The sequence below is a fragment of the Gossypium raimondii genome, chromosome 12, assembly GCF_025698545.1.
Source record: "Gossypium raimondii isolate GPD5lz chromosome 12, ASM2569854v1, whole genome shotgun sequence".
Classification (NCBI taxonomy): Eukaryota; Viridiplantae; Streptophyta; class Magnoliopsida; order Malvales; family Malvaceae; genus Gossypium; species Gossypium raimondii.
In genome coordinates this window covers 56,111,842-56,133,014 of record NC_068576.1, presented here as the reverse complement: position 1 = coordinate 56,133,014, position 21,173 = coordinate 56,111,842, and the positions used below count along the sequence as shown (strand labels likewise).

Here is a 21,173-nt window from a genome sequence, read left to right as displayed (position 1 = left end):
GATTTTTTAAATGATTGAACAGGTAACCCACCAATCATAAACCATGGAGGTATCTTGACTAGAAATCGAGTTACATTTTGTCATCTCTACTTAAAAATAGTCAAATTAATCTCGATATATTAGATTAAAGAGTAATTTGGTCATTCTATTAAAATTTCATTTAGTCTACTGTTAAAAACTAATCATTGGACATTAACATAAAGTACATGTGACATGTCATATATTACTTTATAGTTATTCTATCAATCATATTAGTTTTAATAATACAAATAAGTAAATTTTAACATAAAAAATTAATTTATATTTTAATTTAACGTATAATAATTAATTTATATAATTTTTAATAAAATAAATTAATTTAATTTTTAATATAAAAGTTTTTATGATATTTTTACGAATTGATTTACTATTATAAGAATATTAGTTTGAGTCTTTGAGACGCGCTCTAAAGGAAAGTTGTGGTTTTTCATAGGGTTCTTTATTTGTATGTGGTGAGGTCTGCAAAGAGACAATGACAGTGTACACAGTGCACAGAAGGTAGAAACTAACAGACCAAAAAAAAGAAAGTCGGCTTTACTGAACCAACTTTGGCACTGCAAAAAGATAATTCTCCCTTTCTCAAAGCAAAGTATCTATCAACAAATTTTTTTTTAAAAAAAAAGTTGTTTAATTTTTTGGACAAGACAAAGATATGTCGTGACATAAGCTTCCTAACTGGATAATCCGCAGCCAAAAATGCAGCTATGTGACAGCTCCTGTTTAAAATATTATTTATATTTATATAATTTTTTAATGTATTGAATTAAAATTTGTGCATATAAAACTTCAATATTATTTTTCGGAATTACCTAGTTTTTTGTTTTCAAGTATTTCCTAATATATGAATTTGGCTCATCTAAAGCAGATTATGTTGTTTCCCTAATATAGGGGGTCTTACAATCTAAAAGCTGATGATATTTGTGACCGTTAGATTATGAGGATTTTCATGATGTCTAATTATCAATGATCACCACTGAAAAGTTGTCTGCTACACTCTGTTAATAAAATGTTTTTACATAAAAATTAATTAAAAAAATCAATTTTAAACTATAAAGAACACATACAATAATATATATTCTCTTGGAAAGCTGCAAAAATAAGAGGTTGACATAAAGAAAGATTAGAAAGAACATATCAGTCGCTCTTGTCTCTTCAAACATGAAAAAGGTAAATTTAGGGTATAATTTGTTAGGATTATTCTGGGAGCATAATCATAGTAGTAATATTATGGCATAGTAATGATGTTTGTGGAATAATGGGGAAATAAAAAGCTTTCATGCTCACAATCCAACCAATCATATTTGAATTCCAAAACCCAAAATTAATTGTAATTCCATTTTTTTTCTTTATTTGAATATTAATTTACATTAATTTTTTTTTATAATTATTAGTGTTTTCGTTTGTCTTATAGTGTGTGATTAATTTTATTTGGACCGGAATGATACCGAGTTGAAACCTTTCTAATACATGGTAAGGTATAGTGTGGTGAGTTAAAATTAATGAAATATATGGTAATACATATAGCACTTTTAAGGGAAGAATGTATATTCGAATCTCAGAGATAATATTGTTAGGAGAAGAAGTCACGAATCCCGAACATGAATTGTAAAATAGACATGCATGATATAAAAAATAATAGTTAATGAAATAAAAAGAAAAACAGGAATTTTGAATATAATCAAAATAACTTTATGCTGAAAGCCAGATTTTGAATTAGAAAAAAAAAAAAAAACTCTATCTTGCCTATTTAAAATTAAGCAAAATTATTGCATGTTTAAACCTGTAAGAAATGGGGTCGACCAAAATGGGACCTTAATGACTTAACGACGTGCAAAGGCAAATCATGAGACGTAATTTGGAAAAGACACCTATTCGTGATTTACCTTATGACATTAAATGTTTGTAATTATTTTACATATATCGTGTTAAAATTGTATCGAAATTAATTATTAACGTGTTATAATATTTTATTGATGTTGAAATTAAAATTTTAATTATATTAATGAAGCTTGTTTTTGATGGCCTACTATTAATGTTTGTTGTTGTTATTTTTCCCTAAATTATATAATCTCATTTATATATATATATATATATATATATATATATATAAACCATTTTAACCATATTTTATCTTATACTTTCTCTCAAATCCCCATAATTTAGTTAATGCACTCAAGCTACAAATTTTATGTCGTGAAGATGAAACTTTAAAGTTTTGAAAAGATTGAAGATAAATTTTTATTTTAAAATATTATTGTGGTAGTTTTATTTTTTATATTTTATATTATCTTCAAATAAAAATTAAAATAGAAATCTAATGATCGAACATATGTTCAATAATATTAAAATACAAGTACTTTTAATATTTAATAAATATTACAAGAAAATATTTTAATATAAAACATGATTGGATTGAGATGAGTTTAATTTTTATATTTTATATGTAAGATGAGCTTAAATAAATAATTAAGTCCATATTTTAGATTAAATCGAATCTAGACAAATAGAATGTATAGAAACATTTCATATGAATCTAGCTAAATGCGAATTTATAACATGTATAGAATGTATAGTAATTAAATAAAACATGTTTCGAATTTTAGCTAAACAATTTAGGTATTTATAATATATGTTTTGACATGTCATCATATGTGAAAATTATAGAGATAAGATGGTTACACATGACCTAATTTTATCAGTTAAAAATACCGATAACGTATCAGTTGTCAAAAAAATATGAACTTGGATTAAAATAAAATAATAAAATAATAAATTTAACCTTTAATGTTTATTTTATTTTCTGTCACTTTAATTTTAATTTTTATCACTTTGACCCTCGAGCTTAAAAAATTTGTTATTTTAAATAAAAAGTTGATTAAACCTTTAAATTATAATAACATTGATATGATGAGCATGGGACAGTCCTTGTGTATTTCATAAAGATTATTAAAACATAAAAATAAATTATTTTTCCAAAAAACATATAATTACTTTTAACAAAATTATCTACATTAGCAATGGAAATTATATAGACCACCATACAAGTTATCATATCAATGCTATTAAAATCTCAATAAATTAGTTATAATTTTAATTTTAAAAAAATCAAATTTAACTAAAATTTAAAAGTTGAGGTTCAAAATTATAAAAAAAAACTAAATCTATTACAAAAAATTGCATTAAACCAAAATAAAATTTGACAGTAGAGGTGTTCATGGGTTGGATTAGGTCGGGTTAAGGCCGGGACTAAGCATGATATTAACATGTTTTATGCTTGTCTAAGCCCAACCCAACCCGAAATATGGGATTAAAACTTTGCTCAAATTTGTCCATTTTTACAAAATACTAACCCAAGCCCATTTAAACTCGCCCATATTATTTTTTAAATTAAAAAAGTTATATTATATTTTTTGGTATTTAATAATTTTATATATTTTTTATTTATTGAAAATTTTTATATAGTCATTTTAACATTATTTTAATATTTATATTAGATTAGTATTATATATTTAATATAAATTTTTTAATATATTTTAAATTAAATAATATATAAAAATATAATATAAAATATTATAAACTTAGAAACAGATCGAATCTCATTCAAAGCCCGAACTCAACTCATATATTTAATGGGCCTAATTTTTTCTCAAACTCTTTTTTCTTTACTCAAAACTCTCTTAAATTTGGCCCGCCTCTCACTCCCAACACAAAAACAGACAGCTAGTTTCTAGGCATGTGTTGATATCAGAAGTCAAATCTAGGGCCCACAACTTTGGGTTACTGAAATAAGACAGCGATCAACAACTGATCTTAGTACTTCTCTTGGTGTTTTTCTTTTAACCCTTTATACCTCTATTCTTAAAAAAGGACATTGGTAACACTACCACCACTCCACCATTAAATTTGGGCCGGACATCAGCTTGTCTAAATGTGATCCTCTCTGCCAGCATTCGGTCGGTGGGAAACTTAACAGAAAACACAAATATTTAAACTAACAAGGCCTGCCTACTATTAACTCCCAATGTCCCCCCCGAAGAGATAAAATTATTTTTTAATAAGTTACTATTTTTAGTGTTTAATTTAGATTTAGAGTTAATTTGATAAAAGTTATTTGTTAATATTATTAGGTTTAAATTCTTCATTTGTTTAATTTTGTGTTTAATTTTTAAAATACAGTTTGATGGACATGATTTAATTCGAGTTATAGGGTAGATTTGATGAATGTTAATTGATAATATTATTATTAGCTAATTATATATTTCCATCAAATAAAATCTAAAACTTAAATTAAATATTAAAAATTTAAGATCGTTACATTTAGATACTAAAATATATAACTTTTGTCAAATATAAATATTAAATTGGAGTAATAAATAAATAGGTGTGACACTAGAAAAAAAGAAAAACAACATGTAACAATTATAATAATAACAATTCATGGTAAATAAGAAAATATTTAAACTATATTAATAAATATATTTAATAATAGGGATTAAAAAGTAATTGTTGAAATTTGACTTCATTTTCAAAACAAACTCATAAAATATTTTTCACATACACCGAACAAATAACAAATAAAAGAAAAGAAATAATTTTAAGAATGCTAATTTCACATAGTAAAACTTATAGAAAATAACATACATATATAATATCATATTACTTTATCGTCAAATAATAAACTATTTGGTCACTCTTTGATGCTATTGTTGTTTAAATTTCAAACTGATTAAAAATCCGCTTGGGACCAAATTGCCTTTTAGATTTAACGTATTAATTATTGTCTATCATTTACGTAGGTAAAACAAAATGTAATGTAACTTTTAGTATAAAAATTTCCGTAATACTTTTACCGATTTTAACCATTTGAATATCATATTTGTTTCTTCATTCCCATCTTTGCTATCCAGCTGGCAGCTACTTCCACTTGCTTAGACAACCAATTAAATGAAAAAACAAGGGGAAAAAGAATGAAAAAGAAAGCTTTTGGGGAGCTTATAATGAAATTATTGAACGAGCTTTTGTCGTTAACGAATACAACTAAAAATGATCAAACTTTTTAAACTATTGGGCCACAGTTATTATTAAAATGTTTTGCTCGTGGATTAGGGGTTTAATATAATTTTAATTATTTATTACATATTTATAAAAATTTCAATATATATTTATTAAAATAATTATAATGACTGCAATTATTTTTATTAATTAAAAAACTTGAAAAAAACTTTAAGAATGTCGAATTTTATTAAACCTATGTTAGTATAGATGGTTACTGTTTATTTATCATATTTAAATTTACGAATTAAGAATTAATATTTATATTTTAATTTGATATTATTTTATTATTTTGTTTTTATAATATCATTAATTAGTATAAATAATCAACACCTTTAATAATTTCAATTAAAGTTCTTAGACAAACTTTTTTTCTTAAAAGTACACGTTCTAACTTATCACACGGAAATAGACTTTTTGTGTATTAAAACGTATTTTCAAGAAAAGTTCACGTCCACATTTTAATTGAAGTAGTTAAAGGTGTTGACTATTTGAAGTAACTTATATCATTCTATAAGTATATGATCAAATTATATCAACTTAAAATACAGAGGATAAATTTTAAAGACAAGTATAATAAAAAGGATCAAATTCAATTATTTTTCTTTTAATGATTTAAAAACAAACACAATACGTGTCATGTAGGGACAGGGGTGAAGCCAAAAATTTTTTTAGGGGGGCCAAAACTGAATTTTAATTTTTACGATAGTAAAAAACTAAAAATAGAATTTCATCATTTTAACAGCTTCTATCTTTATAATTTTTAAAGTATTAAATTAAATTTTTATTAATTTTAAAAGGGTCAAAGTATAATCTTATCTTTACTAATTTAAATTTTTAAAAATTTCAAATGACTTGAATAAAAAAAATTATATTTTAGGACCGGTCCTGCACCCCGGTTTCGCCCTGTGTAGGGAGGCCTTAATGGCTCCTTTTATATATATATATACAGTAGTATAGATTATATTTGTATACTTTTTTATTTGAAATTTCAAGATTGAATTAAAGTGACTTAAAAAGGTGGAGAGATGAAGGACAAATTGGGTTAATTTATTATTAATTAGTCAGAAAAATAGTGAAATATTGATAAATAAATACTAATAATTTTATTTAATGTAATTAAATAATAATTACTTATAAAGTAATTATTAAAATCCCAAATTTTAAATTCAACAATTAAAAATCTAAATCAGAAAATTATCAATATTTCTTCATAGTAATGGATTAATATTTAATTTTATTTAAATAAAATTATTAGTATTTATTTTTAATTTCTTTTTCCAAATCTTGTTGTAATGATATTTTGGTTATTTAATTTTCTATTTTTTTTCTAATTTGTTGGTTCCCACGTGTCATAGGTCAGTTGAATCGAAATTCGGTGATTCGATTGATTCAACCATCAATCTAGTTATTAAAAACATTTACAACTGCATATATAAAACTTTGACTTTGATGTAATTATACCCATCAAACACATCAAATTTCAATTTTTAGTATTTTACAACTTGTTTTCATATGTCTCACGATGTGAGACCAATTAGGTTTAGGTCAAAACAATAATAAGTAAAATCCTCTTAATAATAATAACTCCAACATTCGAACTCAATCCAAATACATTAAAAAATTCACTATCACTTTTTCTGTCAACTTATTGATTTTAACTTAAATATTTATTATTTAAGTAGTATAAAAGGATACTTTTTTATATTGAATCATTTGAAATTTTACTAATAACATTGGGTATTTATATTAAGAAATTTAATAATCAGTTCGTTAAAAGGGATAAATCTCAAAACTATATTGAACTTTAGTCAAATATGCAATTTTATACATAAACTTTGATTTTGTGTATTTTTTATATGAAATTTCGATTTGATCCAATTCTCAAAATTTATTAACACAATTGTTGATATAACACCATTTTATGTTTATATATTGCATACACGTATAATTATATTTATCTAATATAATAAATTAATGTATTTATTTCTTTAAATATGTATGATTGAATAAAAATAAAGTTACAATCAAAATCCGTGTATCAAATTACACATCAATTAAAATTCATATATAATTTTGATATTTATCCATTTGTTAAAGTATCTTACGAAACTTTTTTAAATAAAAAATAAAAAGAATTAATTTTAAAATAGTATAAGTTAGTTATTCCTCGTGTCTATAAAGAATTCCCAAAGGAAGTACTAATATTGAAAAATAAAAATAAAAAGCCGAAAGGTAAAAGCATTGAATTTCCGTCATTCAAAAACCGCTAAAGGGAGAGGCCGAGGCAGCGCACTGCTGCCATCGCCATTCGTCACCCATTCCCACACTTTTGGCTTTTCACTTTTAAGTACCTTCCCCAAAATTTCAATAATAAATTATAATTTTAAAATTTTTCCTGATTATAGTAAAATACCTTTGCTACTTTATTCTTACGCCTTTGTTTCTTATTCTTTGTAATTCAATTGTCACTCCCTGTACCCCTTTATTAGTCCATTTTCCCCTCCATTTTCCTTTCCTTTCGTTCCTCGTTTCCCTTCTATCCAAACACCCAAGTGCATCAGTTTCTAAGTGTCCTTTATTTTCTCCAAGTTCATGGGATTTTCTCCTCTGCTGCTGCCACTTTTGAAGCAGTGAAAAAAACCCTTACCACAAAGTGATCCAATATTGAACTATTCCATTTGGATGAGATATTATAATTGAGAGTTACGGTCACTTTCGGCATTTTCAGAGACGCTAAGGTAGCTCTCGCGGCGGAGCGAGGGAGGTAAGAGATTAATTAAAAGAGATGAACATCGACGGTACGAGGGAAAGCGCGCCACAAGGGAACGGACATGGCGGTCACGGCGGTAAAACCACGGACACGATCTGGCGTCCTTTTGCGATAACATCAACCAGATCTTCAGCCGTATGCGTCGTCTCTGTACTCCTACTCGTCGGCGCGTTGATCTCCACGCAATTGCTCGACAGCTCTGTAAGTAACAATAATTCTTTCACCGCATTGTTTAATTATTTACCACAACATTTTTTTGAGTTTTCATTAACTTAGTCAAAATTCGAAAACGACGCTCGAAGAAGCGTAGGAAAAGCCGTGATTAAAGCGGAAAAAAATAATTAAAATTAGAAAACAAAGATTAAATGAAGGCATGCACAAGTGTCGGTCCGAATTAAAAAACTAAAGGGATGGAATTAATTTTCTATACGCTCAGTCAATTCCTACGGTACGCGTGTTAACAGTTTTGATTACTTTCACGAACCGGCATATACTAATGGGACCCCTTTTTCTCATTGTTCTTGGCGTCCTACTTTCTTTGAATCTTGTTTACCATCCCGAACCTAATTTTTTCAATTATTGACCATTTGCACGTTGACAAACGTGGTCACAGAAATTTCGAGAAACAAGTATATATATCCATGCTTGCATTTAGCTACTACTGTAATTATTTAATGTTTAACACATGTTAGTAATAGCCCTAGATGGTCTAGGACTGTGTGTTAATTTGTTTTTTTTTGGTTCTTACGAGAGCTTAACTCGCCGATGAACACGTGATGGAGGATGATTTTTGTTCTTGGAATTGGATATTGCAGTACTAAATTAGGTTAATTATAATAAACCTGTTATTTTAACAATATAGTTGACCCAAAGATGATATAATTTTTTACTGACAAAATATTTTGTTTTTCCTTTTAAGATTGAGTTAGAATTTCATTAGAATTACATATATAAAATTAGCGTGAGCGAATCAATTTATTAGATGGAATAGTAAAATATATTGCATTATTAGATGGTTCAGGTTATAATATTAAAATATATATTATTAAGCATATTATCAACTTCAAATTTTCAAAATGATTTTTATAGAAAATACGAAATATAATAATAAATTATTGTCCCTGTATTATAATTGAAATTATTGGTACTTCCTTCAACATTAGAATTAAATTTTGCACTTAAAAGCTAGTATTTTAGCTTTAGATTTTTTTTATCAAAACAAATATTATAAAATTACCAAAAAATAATTTTTACACGTAAAGTTCACTTTGATCTTAGTCTCTAAACTACTAATAGGTTTACATCTTTGTATAAGATTATCATTGAATTATTCAAAGTTTTTAGTTAAGTCACCTAATTGTTAAGTTTTTTTTTCAAAATTCGACTAGCGAGTTTTAAGTGACAATTCCATGATTGTTACTGTGGATTAGTACTTAACAACGAATAAAAAAATATAGTGGTGGTTAGTATCAAAGATTAGAGAAGAAAATTGAACTGTACGAAAGAAGTAAAATGAGAGCTTTTGATTAGTACAGGCAATGCAAATAAAAAAGACTATACAATATCAATTTTAATAACTTAATGAATTAAATAAAAATTTCTGAATAATTTAATAACTATTCTATAATTTTTAAAATTGAGTTAATAAAGCATAAATTTACTAATAGTGATATTGAGTTGAATTTAGCAATTAGAATTATAAAAAAACAAATTAGTACTTAACTGATGTAATCTTGAAAATGCAATTTGCTTGGTCATTAATCGTGCCGTAGATGTTAGTGGGGACTGGGGACCATTGATATAGTGATCACTCTTTATTAACCTTTTTTTAAAAAAATTTAATTTTCAAAATCGGGCTTTAGAATTTTGTTGGCGGCTTAGCTCAAATGCCACTACTAAGTACAAAATCAAAAGGCGAGTTTCTCAAAAAGCACCGACAGCAAATCGAAGTCCCACTCGACTGCAGTGCATACGAGCTCACAAAATCCTGCCCTAGAAGTTACCCGACAACAACCGATGAAGAGGATCCAGACAGTAATTTAAACGCCACGTGTCCGGAATACTTCCGTTGGATCCACGAAGATCTAAGGCCATGGGCCTACACTGGGATTACGCTGGACATGGTGGAGAGAGCCAAGGCGACGGCAAATTTCAGATTGGTTGTACTAAACGGAACGGCTTACGTGGAGCAATATCAAAAGGCGTTTCAAACGAGGGATGTTTTTACGCTGTGGGGGATCCTACAGTTGTTAAGGAAGTACCCAGGCAAATTGCCTGATTTGGATCTCATGTTTGATTGCGTTGACTGGCCGGTTATCAAATCAATCGATTATGGTGGTCCCAATGCTACCACCCCGCCACCTTTGTTTCGTTACTGCAAAGATAATGAAACACTGGATATCGTCTTTCCCGATTGGTCTTTCTGGGGATGGTAAGAAAAATTAGACCCTTTCTTATGGTCAAATTCTGGTTTTAATCCCTCTAATATGCTCAAATTTAAAATTTAATTCGTATAGTTTAATTTTGCATAGATAAACCCCATTACTTTCATAATATCATTAGTTAGTTCAATAGTTAAGGATATTAACTAATTTGATTGAAATGCTAATGTGATTTTTTGTGTTGAAAGGAGTATTTTAAGAAAATTCATATTAAACAATTTAGTTGAAATAGTTAATTATTTGAACTAATTAATGATATTATGAAAGTTGAAAGATCAAATTATGTCAAAATAAAGTATAATCTGAAATTCAAGCATGATAAAGGGATCAAATTCAAATTTTGACTTTTTATCACTTTCTAGTTAGTTTTTATAACTTTAAATCAAAATTAAGAACCCAACTTTTTTCTTTCTTATGTGATTAAATCAGGCCTGAGATTCGGGTAAAATCGTGGGTGCCATTATTAAATGACCTAATGGAAGGCAACCAAAGAATGGGATGGGACGAAAGGGAACCTCATGCTTACTGGAAAGGCAATCCCGAGGTTGCCGAAACCAGGCAAGACCTGCTTAAATGCAACGTTTCCGACCAACAGGACTGGGGTGCTCGTGTCTTTGCCCAGGTGATGATGAAACCATTGTCCTTTTTCAGTTTACTCACATGCCTTGTAAAACAAAATATATGCAGTTGTTTTATTTGTTTTGCTTTTTCGATTTATTTTTTTAACAAGTAAAACTAACAAACAGAAAGGCACTTTGCAGGATTGGAAAAAAGAATCAAAGGCAGGCTACAAGACATCAAACCTGGCAGACCAATGTCTACATAGGTTAGTGATAAGTTCTTCACTTTTTTATTGTAGTTCATTCTTTATTGTTAATTGCATAAGAAATCCCCAAATCATAATTGTGTAGATTCTAAATTTGTCAACCTAATCAGCTTATGCATTATACTGGCTCGAATTTGAGGCTTAGCACGTGTGCGTTGGAAAAAACATGTTCATGCAGTAAACACAAACATGTTTTACATATGATACCATCATTTCTGACTCTAAAATGGTGATTAGATTTATAGAATGTATTAAAGTTTGGGATCAATTTAAAATATAATTCATGGTTCACGATGTTTGGTGCAATTAACTCTTTTTTGTTTTTTTTTAAACGCAATATATATTTTTTGAATTTTTTCTTTTTCTAAATGCACAATTGTTGTAGGTTTAAGATATACGTTGAAGGGTCGGCATGGTCTGTGAGTGAAAAGTACATCCTGGCTTGTGATTCGGTTACCTTACTTGTACAACCCCGATACTTCGACTTTTTCACCAGAAGTTTGAAACCATTGCAGCATTATTGGCCCATTAAGCCTAATGATAAGTGCAGATCTATTAAGCATGCTGTTGATTGGGGCAACACCCACCAACAAGAGGTAATTAATATTCTTTATATTTATTTTAAGAATTATTATAACTTAATTCTTAAACTTGGTAGTTAAGTCGGTTTTAGGATTCTTTTCAAAAAAAAAATATTTACTTGATATCTGGATTTGTCAACTAGATTCATATTAATCAATGAACTTGAAAAATATAAAAATTTGATAACATAACATAATTTCAAAATATCATGTTATCAAAATTTGATGGTATTCAAATTCAGTGACCAAAATAGATTTAGTTGCCAAGATTATGAATCATGTTCCAAAGTGGACAAAAAAAAGTATAGCTACCAAAACGAATTGAATTGTAAAGTTATATTAACCCTATATTTATAGATATGACGTTTTTTTTTTTTATAACTTCATTTTCGAATCACTTATTTGATCAGGCAAAGGCAATGGGAAAGGCAGCAAGCGAGTTCATTAAAGAGGATTTGAAGATGGACTACGTGTACGATTATATGTTTCATCTTTTAAACGAGTACGGTAAGTTGTTGAGATACAAGCCGACCGTGCCAAAAAATGCCGTCGAACTATGTTCGGAATCGATGGCTTGTCCAGCCAAAGGAGTAAATAAGGACTACATGATGGAATCATTGGTGAAGGGTCCCTCGGTTACGAGCCCATGCACCATGCCCCCACCTTACGATCCGGCATCTCTTCGTAATTTGCTCAGTGAACAGGAGAATTCGATAAAGCAAGTTGATGAATGGGAGAAGAAATTTTGGGAAAACCAAAAAGTATAATTTAACCACAGCTGTGTATTGTTGCACCAAAGCTGGGTAAATTTTTTCATGTACGGTCCATGTTTTGTACTAGTAGTAACCAGAAAAAAAAAATCAATAACACGATGTTTATTACGATTGATGAATATTTAAAGATTTTAATTTTTTAAATAGAATCGATTCAACAATAATTAAATAAAAATTTATAAAAAAAAATCTATTAATTAGGTAAATTTTTTGAATTTGGTATACTCCATTGGCTTAAGACACAACGGCATGAGAGAATGTCAGAAAGACACCCGTGAACGATCATTTGCTCCCTATTGTATGGAAAAGTCACTAGGTCATCAACATCCCAAAAGGACTACTTCTACCTAACCTCTCGCCTACTATATATACCCGCAGTTTGATAAAGGGGTGCACCCTCCAACATTCTAGCCTCCATATTATCTTTGGTACTCTCATTTACATCCTTGGCTTCCTTGCTCAGTCACCACCTCTAACTCTACACCTTGCAAGGTGAATCGGCTTTCCTCAGTGCCATCACATCTTTCTCCTTGTCTCCTCCTTTTTTTATTCCTTCATCAACAAAACTTTGGATATTTTTATTGGTAGACAAACGGTTTGCTTTATTTCCAGTTATATATTATCATTCAAACCAATCAAACCACAAGTTCTAAGTACAACAAGTATAACAAGTTGATCTAGTTTTGAAGTACCAATTGCGGTTTTTTGTCAAATTGGACTGAAATGAACTTGCCACTCTTGATTCAAACCTAAAATTTAATATAATCAATCCGAACTCAAATTCGATTTGATTATAAACATCAATAAACCGAACTTATCTGACATAAATATAAAACGATCTGAACCCTAAATGAAACAAATTCGGAAAAAGAAAAATATTAAATAAAACAAGAAAAATAAAATAAAATGAACTAAATCAAATAATGATATAAATTGAAACATGTCTAAAAATTTGTCAGAAACAATGATTTTCAGAAAGCTAATTGTAAGAAAATAACTTGCTATGAAAAGGTAGCGGAGTAGAAATTAAAAATGATCGAAAATATATTGATGATAAATGAATGTATAGATAATTAAGAGTTACATTAAAACTACACGGTAAATTAATTAATTGTAAGAAAACATAAAACAACAAAACAAGGCCACACAGCAGAAAATGAATGATTTTCAGACAATAATTTTTCTTAAGAACACAAATAATGGGATATTCCGAAATGGTAATGCTTGAAACAAGGACATCAATGTTTTTTTTTTTTTTGGGAGAAGAAGAGTAGGCAAGTAACAGCGTTTAAATTGCCCGGGCTTTTATAATATCGAAGCTCATTTCACTAGGATCCGTTGCTTGTAACTCGACTTGAATCCCATCCAATTCTCTTTTGAATCTGTCTTTTGAGCTAGCGTACACCATCTTACTCCTCACCCTTGATGTATCGGGTGACCTGCAAAAAAGAAAAAGAAAATCTCCAACAAAAATGAGACTCAAAATTATAGTTAATAAAAGCAATGTTTTTAGAGGTGTTCTTGCACCGATCAGATTCAAACCGGGTCTAGGCATGATATTAATACATTTATGCTTGTTCAAGCTAGGATCGACACAAAATGTGGGCCTAAAATTTTGACAAAGTCTATCCATATTTGTAAATGGTTAATCCAAACCCATCCCATGTTATTTAAAAAAAATTATATATAATATAGGCTAGATTTAATTTTTATATGTTATAAATTATATAATATAAAAAATAATATAATATAAAACATTATAAACGGGCTTTGAACTTTCAAGCTTGAGCTCACCTATATTTTAGACTTAATATTTTTGTTTAAATCCTCTCAAATTTCGAGTACGTTTTTGAGCTATGTGAGTAACCCGGCTCATTAATTGGTCTAAGTGTTGTAAATGTCTCAAGGCACACTTTACATGTTACAACTCATGAGTTAATTTTTTAACTGAGTTGATATACAATTAACTCGTAACATGATTAAGAAAAAAAAAAAGGGAATTTTACCATGCAATGAAGAAGATTTTGCTTTTTTGGCAATTCTCATCAGTGGTGAAATCAAAATCGAAGACAGAATAGCGACACTCGTCAGCAGGTAAAGAAGCAGTGAACTCCTCATAGGTAGATCCTGGGTTCCCAACTTTCTCCACCACCACTTGCTGGTCCTGAATCTTGAATATTATGTAGCGGTAGTTCCTCTTTGCCTTTAGCTCCAAAAATTTTAGCTTACATTCATCATCAACAGCCATTCCAGATGCCGCGTTCGCCTAATTCCATAATTTCAATTCCATCAAAAACAAATATGAAACAATAATAAGAAATACATATTAATCTATGTGTTGAGAGGGGGTCGACTTTTTTTCAGGAGAAGTTTATAAAGTGGTGTTTGCCCAGAGTAAACAGGATCCTTGAGTATATCTGGTATTGTTTTTAGTGCGGTTTTATCTCTTAGCTCTTCGTAGAGTTGGAGTGCTTGAAGAGGTGGTGGATTTGAAACTCTCGCTTAACCAAACGGAGAGTTGAGAGACAAAACTCAAACTTGGAACAATATCAGACGTATTGAGAGATTTAACAGCTTGGGCAAACGACACCTTCACAATTTTTTTCAAAAAGAATTGAAAATCCATCCACAACATGTAATTCCTAAACATTACCGATCACATATTGATGAATGCATTCATTAAAATATTTTTTTTTAAAAACCCAGATAAGGTATAGTTCATATATTGTTTAGGAGGTGTTTAAACTTTATATATTTTTACCGATTTGCATACATTTTCCTCATTGTTTCCACTGGAATTTCAAGATGAACAAACATCGAAATTACAAAAAAGAAAAAGAGGAAAAACAGACATGGGTGTTTCGGATTATTGGAAACTCTTAATACTATGATGTTTCAAAAGAAGAGGGACCTCACCATTTTGTCTTGTCCAAAGAGAGAAAAAAGCAAGTACTTTTTTTTGGGTGTGTGAAAAACAAGCCTTTTTTTGTGAGAAAAAGAAGAGTGAAGAAAAGAAATGAAAGAGAGGAATGTAGTATTGTGTTAGGGAAAGCAAAATAGATCCTTTAATTTTGGAAGGGGGGACAAATGTGATGGTGAAGAGTACTTTCAGGGCTAAAAACAAGGTGTACATAGCTCCTACCAATAGCACTTCAATGGCCTAATTTCATGTCCTCAACAAACAAACCACGTTGCTTACTGCATATGGCCAGTTTTCTTTGTTGCCTTTTCTTATCCTTAATAGGTTTCCTCGTATACAAGTTTAGGTCCTAGATTTGAGCTGATTATATTTTATACTTCAAAAATAAGATTGTATATTGTTCTTAACTTGTTAACCATGTGTTAAATGTCAATAAAAGAAGAATTAAGAATTCTGCAATAAAAGTCAGATTATATTTTGTCCTATTTATTTAAAAAATAGACAAATTAGTCTTAACCATTAGATCAAAGAGTATATCGATTTTTTTTAAAACTTATTTAACTTGTACTGTTAAAAACTAACATGACTAACAAAATAATTAGATAATGACACATAACATGTCACATGCACTTCATGCTTACAATAATCAATTTTTAAAAGTAAAAATGGATAAAATTTTACCAGAAAATCAATTTACACTTTTATATAACATAGGAGGGGCCAATATGAACATTTTTAAGTAAAAAACAAAATGCAGTCAAACTCCTTGTATAAGAGCCTACATGATACTTACCATAAATTGTGTTGTAAGGCAATAAATGAACTTAATGTACATTGAAAACATTCATTCAAAGTTCAGATCAAGCTGTGAATTGAGGGAGAATGGAAAATTCCCAATGTTCTTTGAAACAGAATCAATCATAAAAATACAAGAACATCATGCTATAGAACATTCTGTGAAAAATAGACAAGCATATGTCAACCTAGATAACAAAACACTTGGTCATAAAGTTCAAGGGATAGAGATTTTTTTTTTTCCTTCAAAATTTACTACTTTAGGCCCTTTTTGATTTTTAGATTTTATCTTAGCATCATTGGTCGCTGATTCGGATTCTTGTATTATGAAGTCATCCTCGAGATCATCCCCACTTGAAAACTTCGTCACTTTACCTGTAGGCCTTTCTCCGGTTCCAAACGCTGGAATCGAGAAACAATACAAAAGTAGAAGGTTAATTTCTCAAATGCATAAAAAAATATGATACCATTAGATGAACAAGAATTCATAGCAGGTAAACAAGATTGCCGGCTTCGAATTTACTTTCATCGTAGAATAAGTTTGAAAGATCGTAATAGGAAAGCGGTGACAGATTTATGACTATAGTCTCCTTAAAATCGAACAATTATCTTATAGGGTTAAGTCACTTTTTAGGGTCTAAACTTGGCAACTATTCTCATATTGGGGTCTGAACTTTTTATTTGTTAAAGTTAGACATTGAACTTGGTAATTGTTCCTACATTGGGACTAGAACTATTTTTTTCCAAGAAAGTCCGTAAATTAATTGACAAGTTCAGGCAACAATATGGAATAATTGCCAAGTTCAGCGACTAATTTGGACAAAAAAGAAGTTCAAGCCTCGATGTCAGAACAATTGCCAAGTCCAGGGCCTAACTTAGACCAAAAAATTGTTCAGCCCCAAATAATGAATTAACCTATGTTATAATTGAAAATAAGAAATTAAGGTTATTCTTAAACCTCAAAAAATAGTATTGAAATGTATCTCTACGGTAAAGACTAGACACATATATATCTTGTCCTCAAAACAGCAATGAACTTGTGTTTGGGGTATCAAGTAATCAGAGAAGTTTACTAAACGACACATCACTTCTAAAAGAACGAACAAAAGCAAGCCAGAGGATTTAGCAAACAAACAGCTGAACAATTTGGAATTAAATCCCTGATTTTGGTAGTGAAAAAACTTACATAAACTACCTTCTCTGCTAGCAGAAATAGATGCTCTTTTGCCTTTATCGGGACAATCTTTGGCCAAATGTGTTACTCCACCACATATTTTACAACAACCACCCTTTAGGAGACGAAACAAAAGGGAAATCGAGTGTCAAATTTGTGAAGAAAAAGACTAATGAAATAAATTGAAACATTTACCAATGAACATCCACATCACTAACATGATGTCTGCTATAAGTAACACATACGACAGCGCATTGCATATAAAAAAAGCTACAAATAATTCAGTAAAAGGTACCTTTGGATAGATTCCATGAGTATTTTTGGGGCAGTTCTTGCTCAAATGTCCAGCTTCCTTGCAGACAAAACATTGAGCAAACTTAGTACCACCTGCAACATGAAAGATTATAACCATCATTCATAGCAATTAATGACAAGAAGCTCAAACACAAACAATTTATAATATCAAGAGCTAAAAAAGTGTTTATCATCGGTAAAAGTTTCAAGGAGGATTTTGTATTAGAAGTTAATTGCATTTTGCCCCCTCCACTCAAAAAATGGGCAAATTAGACATTTTACATTAAATCAAAGAGCAAACTGATCCTTCTATTAAGAATTCTATCTATTTCTATTGTTAAAACCTAGTCCTTGTACGTCATAATGAGCTACACATGGCACACAACATGTAACTGTCTAGATATTCAGTCAACCACTCCAGTTTTTAAGAGTAGAATTGGATAAATTTTTTAACAGAAAGGACCTACTGTTGATCTGACAAAGAGGGACTAGTTTGCCCCTTTTTTTAGTAAATGGTGCAAAATGCAATCTAACTCCTAGGTCCTCCTTAATACTTTAACCTTTATCATCCGACATACAATTTGAATAGAAAATATATTTACAAATGATAAACAAACTAGAGCTTCTCCTTGATGAAATCCTCACAAACAAATAACAGAAATTTCGTAGTTTAAATCATATACTATGCTAAAATTTAAAAGCTACAACAAAGTTAGAATCAAATTCAATTAAGAAGCAATGAATTACAATTAAGAAGCAATGAATTATAACACTTAATATCTTCAAAGAAATCTCATGAATTCACACCAAACTTTGCAAACAAGCATATAGAATCATTTAGAGAATAAATCAATGAAGAACATTCCAAGTTATAGTATAAATAAAAGTAAAATACCATCTTGAAGAGGTTGAGGACATTTTGAAAGCGAATGTCCAGCTTCTCCACAGTTGTAACAAGTCTTTTTATCCATTACTTCAGTGCAGTTCTTTAAACTGTGTCCACGTTGACGACAGTGCAAACATATCTTTAAACATAAAAAAATTCAAACAAATTAAAGTTAGAATAATCAAAAAAAAACCCAGAAAAAAAGGGGGGTTGAAATCGAAATCAAAATCAAAATCTAACCATATGCTTCTCCCATTGAGCTTTTTGAGGGCAAAGCTTGGCAATATGATCTTTAGCTTTACATATATAACAACTTTCACCAGGCCTCATCCCAGGAACTCTAAGTGGGTGTTTCCTAATCCCTTTCTTATATCCATTATTGGGGCTTTTAAGCTCTTTGGATCCTTCTCTTTTGCGCTTAAACTTGCTGTTTTTCTTCTTCTTCTTCTTGTCTGGGTCTTTTGCTGGGGTTAGCTGTGGGGTTGGAAACAGCTCGGGGTGTGCTTCTTTGTATTGCTTGCGAGCTAATTTCTGCCTTTTGTTCGCCATATTTGAACCATAAATGTGAAGAACGAGAGAGAGGAGTGTCCACTGTTGGGTTCGAAGCAGAGGCTAAAGGGGTTTTAAGAGAGTATTTTTTGTTTGGATGAGCACACGGCCGCCGACGGAAATTGAAGGCGAAGCGAAGCAAAAGGGTTCACAAATGAGTAAATCCTCTACAAGCGAACACAGTTTGTTGTTTTGTTGTCATAATCTCATTAGCTGGAAAGATACGTGAATCAGCGCACGTTTTTGGGCCTAGAAGGGTTTAGCCCATGTATGATAATACTCACTCAAATTCGGTTTGGCCCGTATTATTATAATTTTTTATTATAAAATGTATGTTATTTTTATTTATTATTTAATAAATTTATATATTTTCCTTTTAAAAATAATTTTATTTATTTTTTTAAAATTTATAAATATAAATAATTTAAGGAATTTTTTTCATAGTTGTTATCTTTAATGTTTCAAGCTTTTGATATAATAAGATAAATTATTGTTTATATTTCTTAAGTCATTTGGTGAAAATAATTATTGAAAGTTTTGTTAAATATTTCAAAACTTGTAAAACTACTCAAAACATGTTTTAAATGTGTTTTAATTTATCTAAATATTTTTTAGTCAATCCAAAATATTTTTAAGTGTTTTAAACTCATTTTATACAAGTCTAGAAAGCTGTATCGATACTTGGAGGAAGTTCTGCTAGTAGAAGTAAATCAGAGAGCATCCAGACTTCCACTAATACTTAAGGAGGACTTCTACTGATACAAGTAAGTCAGTAAGTAATTTTTGGATTCCCTTGCACTTTTTATCGGTACAAGTCTGAAAAGTCTGAACCCTTCAAACTTCTACTAGTACATCGAACTCCAACGATTATAATTTTAAAGACTTCTACTAGCACAAATCAACTTGTACCGATACATGCCTATCTACAACTCCAATTAAGCCTTAAATTAATGCTTCCAACAACTGAAATCCATCTCCAATGGCTATAAACGTCCATAAACTTGTTCCTCGGTATAAATACAAGAGAGACATATCCAAGCATCATACACAATGGAATCAACTTAAAATCCTTATTTTCTTCATTTCTATTGTACATATTATTGAGAGCTTATTGTAATATTTTTTCTCACTCATAAATCTATGTATTAAGTGTAATACCCCCTACCCGTTTCCGTTGCCGGAATAGGATACGAGGCATTACCAGATTTTACTGAATTAAATTTTCTGTTATTACGAGTTTAGTTACTATTCATTTATCGAATCATGTCATGACTTCCCCTGGATGGGCCTTCGAAGCCCAAAACATACATCAGGACTAAATTGATATTAAATCGAAGCCATAAGAAATTTTTCGCAAAATCTCAAAGTTATACTTACTCTAGCCATACCAACAGCTAAGTTAAAAGCATTCATTTCTATGTAATATTGGTATTTAGTCTATACATGCCATTCTTTCAAAATAAGTCATTTTCAAATACCAAAAGATATGGTTGATAGTGTGATAAAGCTCCGACTAATCTCCAACCTTCGAGCTCCCGAGCACTACAAAATAGGGAAAAAGAGAACGGGGTAACCACATTGTAATTAGTAAGTTCATGTAACAAGAATTATACTTACCATATTATACACCTTTCATTTAATAACACAAGCACACATCCAATTCACATAAACATATACCTATCACATACAAACTCAACTTTTGCATTAGTTAAGTAAACATCATATAAATTAATTACAAAGACAAATGATTGATGAGCTCATCAATTCCATATTTTCCATTCCCATGTTATTTTTTTCCATATTTATCCCGTTAAATTTCTCGGAATTTTGATGGATTTTCAGTGGTACACTTTAGTGTACAAATCCGGGTCCATCAATTCATATTCATGTGCGCACATTTCTATTTCAGAGAGCACACTCCCGCGAACCTCATCCTTACAGCGGGATTACCAGTCCAGGCTAAATCCCCTATAATATAAACTCATAGAGTATTGTCGGGATTACCAGTCCAGGCTAAATCCCCTGCAACGACAATTACTCTAATGAGCTTGGATCTGAATTACCAGTCCA

At 29.8% G+C, this 21,173-nt stretch overlaps 2 protein-coding genes across 4 annotated transcripts; one reads left to right on the top strand and one right to left on the bottom strand.

The window, feature by feature from the left end:
- The first annotated feature begins 7,323 nt into the window (after positions 1 to 7,323).
- LOC105765541 (uncharacterized) lies at positions 7,324 to 12,606 on the top strand. Its single transcript, XM_012584706.2, has 6 exons — positions 7,324 to 8,065; positions 9,727 to 10,295; positions 10,735 to 10,927; positions 11,067 to 11,131; positions 11,517 to 11,727; positions 12,123 to 12,606. Exons 1-6 carry the CDS (start codon positions 7,880 to 7,882, stop codon positions 12,477 to 12,479), a joined length of 1,581 nt encoding a protein of 526 aa, XP_012440160.1. The 5' UTR covers positions 7,324 to 7,879; the 3' UTR covers positions 12,480 to 12,606.
- A 936-nt stretch (positions 12,607 to 13,542) lies between these two features.
- LOC105765538 (actin-depolymerizing factor 7) lies at positions 13,543 to 19,280 on the bottom strand. 3 transcript variants are annotated; one of them, XM_012584703.2, is made up of 7 exons: positions 18,795 to 19,280; positions 18,564 to 18,693; positions 17,670 to 17,761; positions 17,396 to 17,489; positions 16,571 to 16,602; positions 14,492 to 14,751; positions 13,608 to 13,924 (listed from the first exon to the last, which is right to left on the bottom strand). In XM_012584703.2, the coding sequence occupies exons 1-7, from the start codon at positions 19,101 to 19,103 to the stop codon at positions 13,774 to 13,776; spliced, it is 1,068 nt and encodes a 355-aa protein (XP_012440157.2). In that variant the 5' UTR covers positions 19,104 to 19,280; the 3' UTR covers positions 13,608 to 13,773. The 3 variants fall into 3 exon arrangements, with proteins under 3 accessions (XP_012440158.1, XP_012440157.2, XP_012440156.1); XM_012584702.2 differs by lacking the exons at positions 13,608 to 13,924; positions 14,492 to 14,751 and having other exon boundaries at positions 16,249 to 16,602; positions 17,387 to 17,489; XM_012584704.2 differs by lacking the exons at positions 16,571 to 16,602; positions 17,396 to 17,489; positions 17,670 to 17,761; positions 18,564 to 18,693; positions 18,795 to 19,280 and adding an exon at positions 15,402 to 15,549 and having other exon boundaries at positions 13,543 to 13,924.
- Positions 19,281 to 21,173: the final 1,893 nt, after the last annotated feature.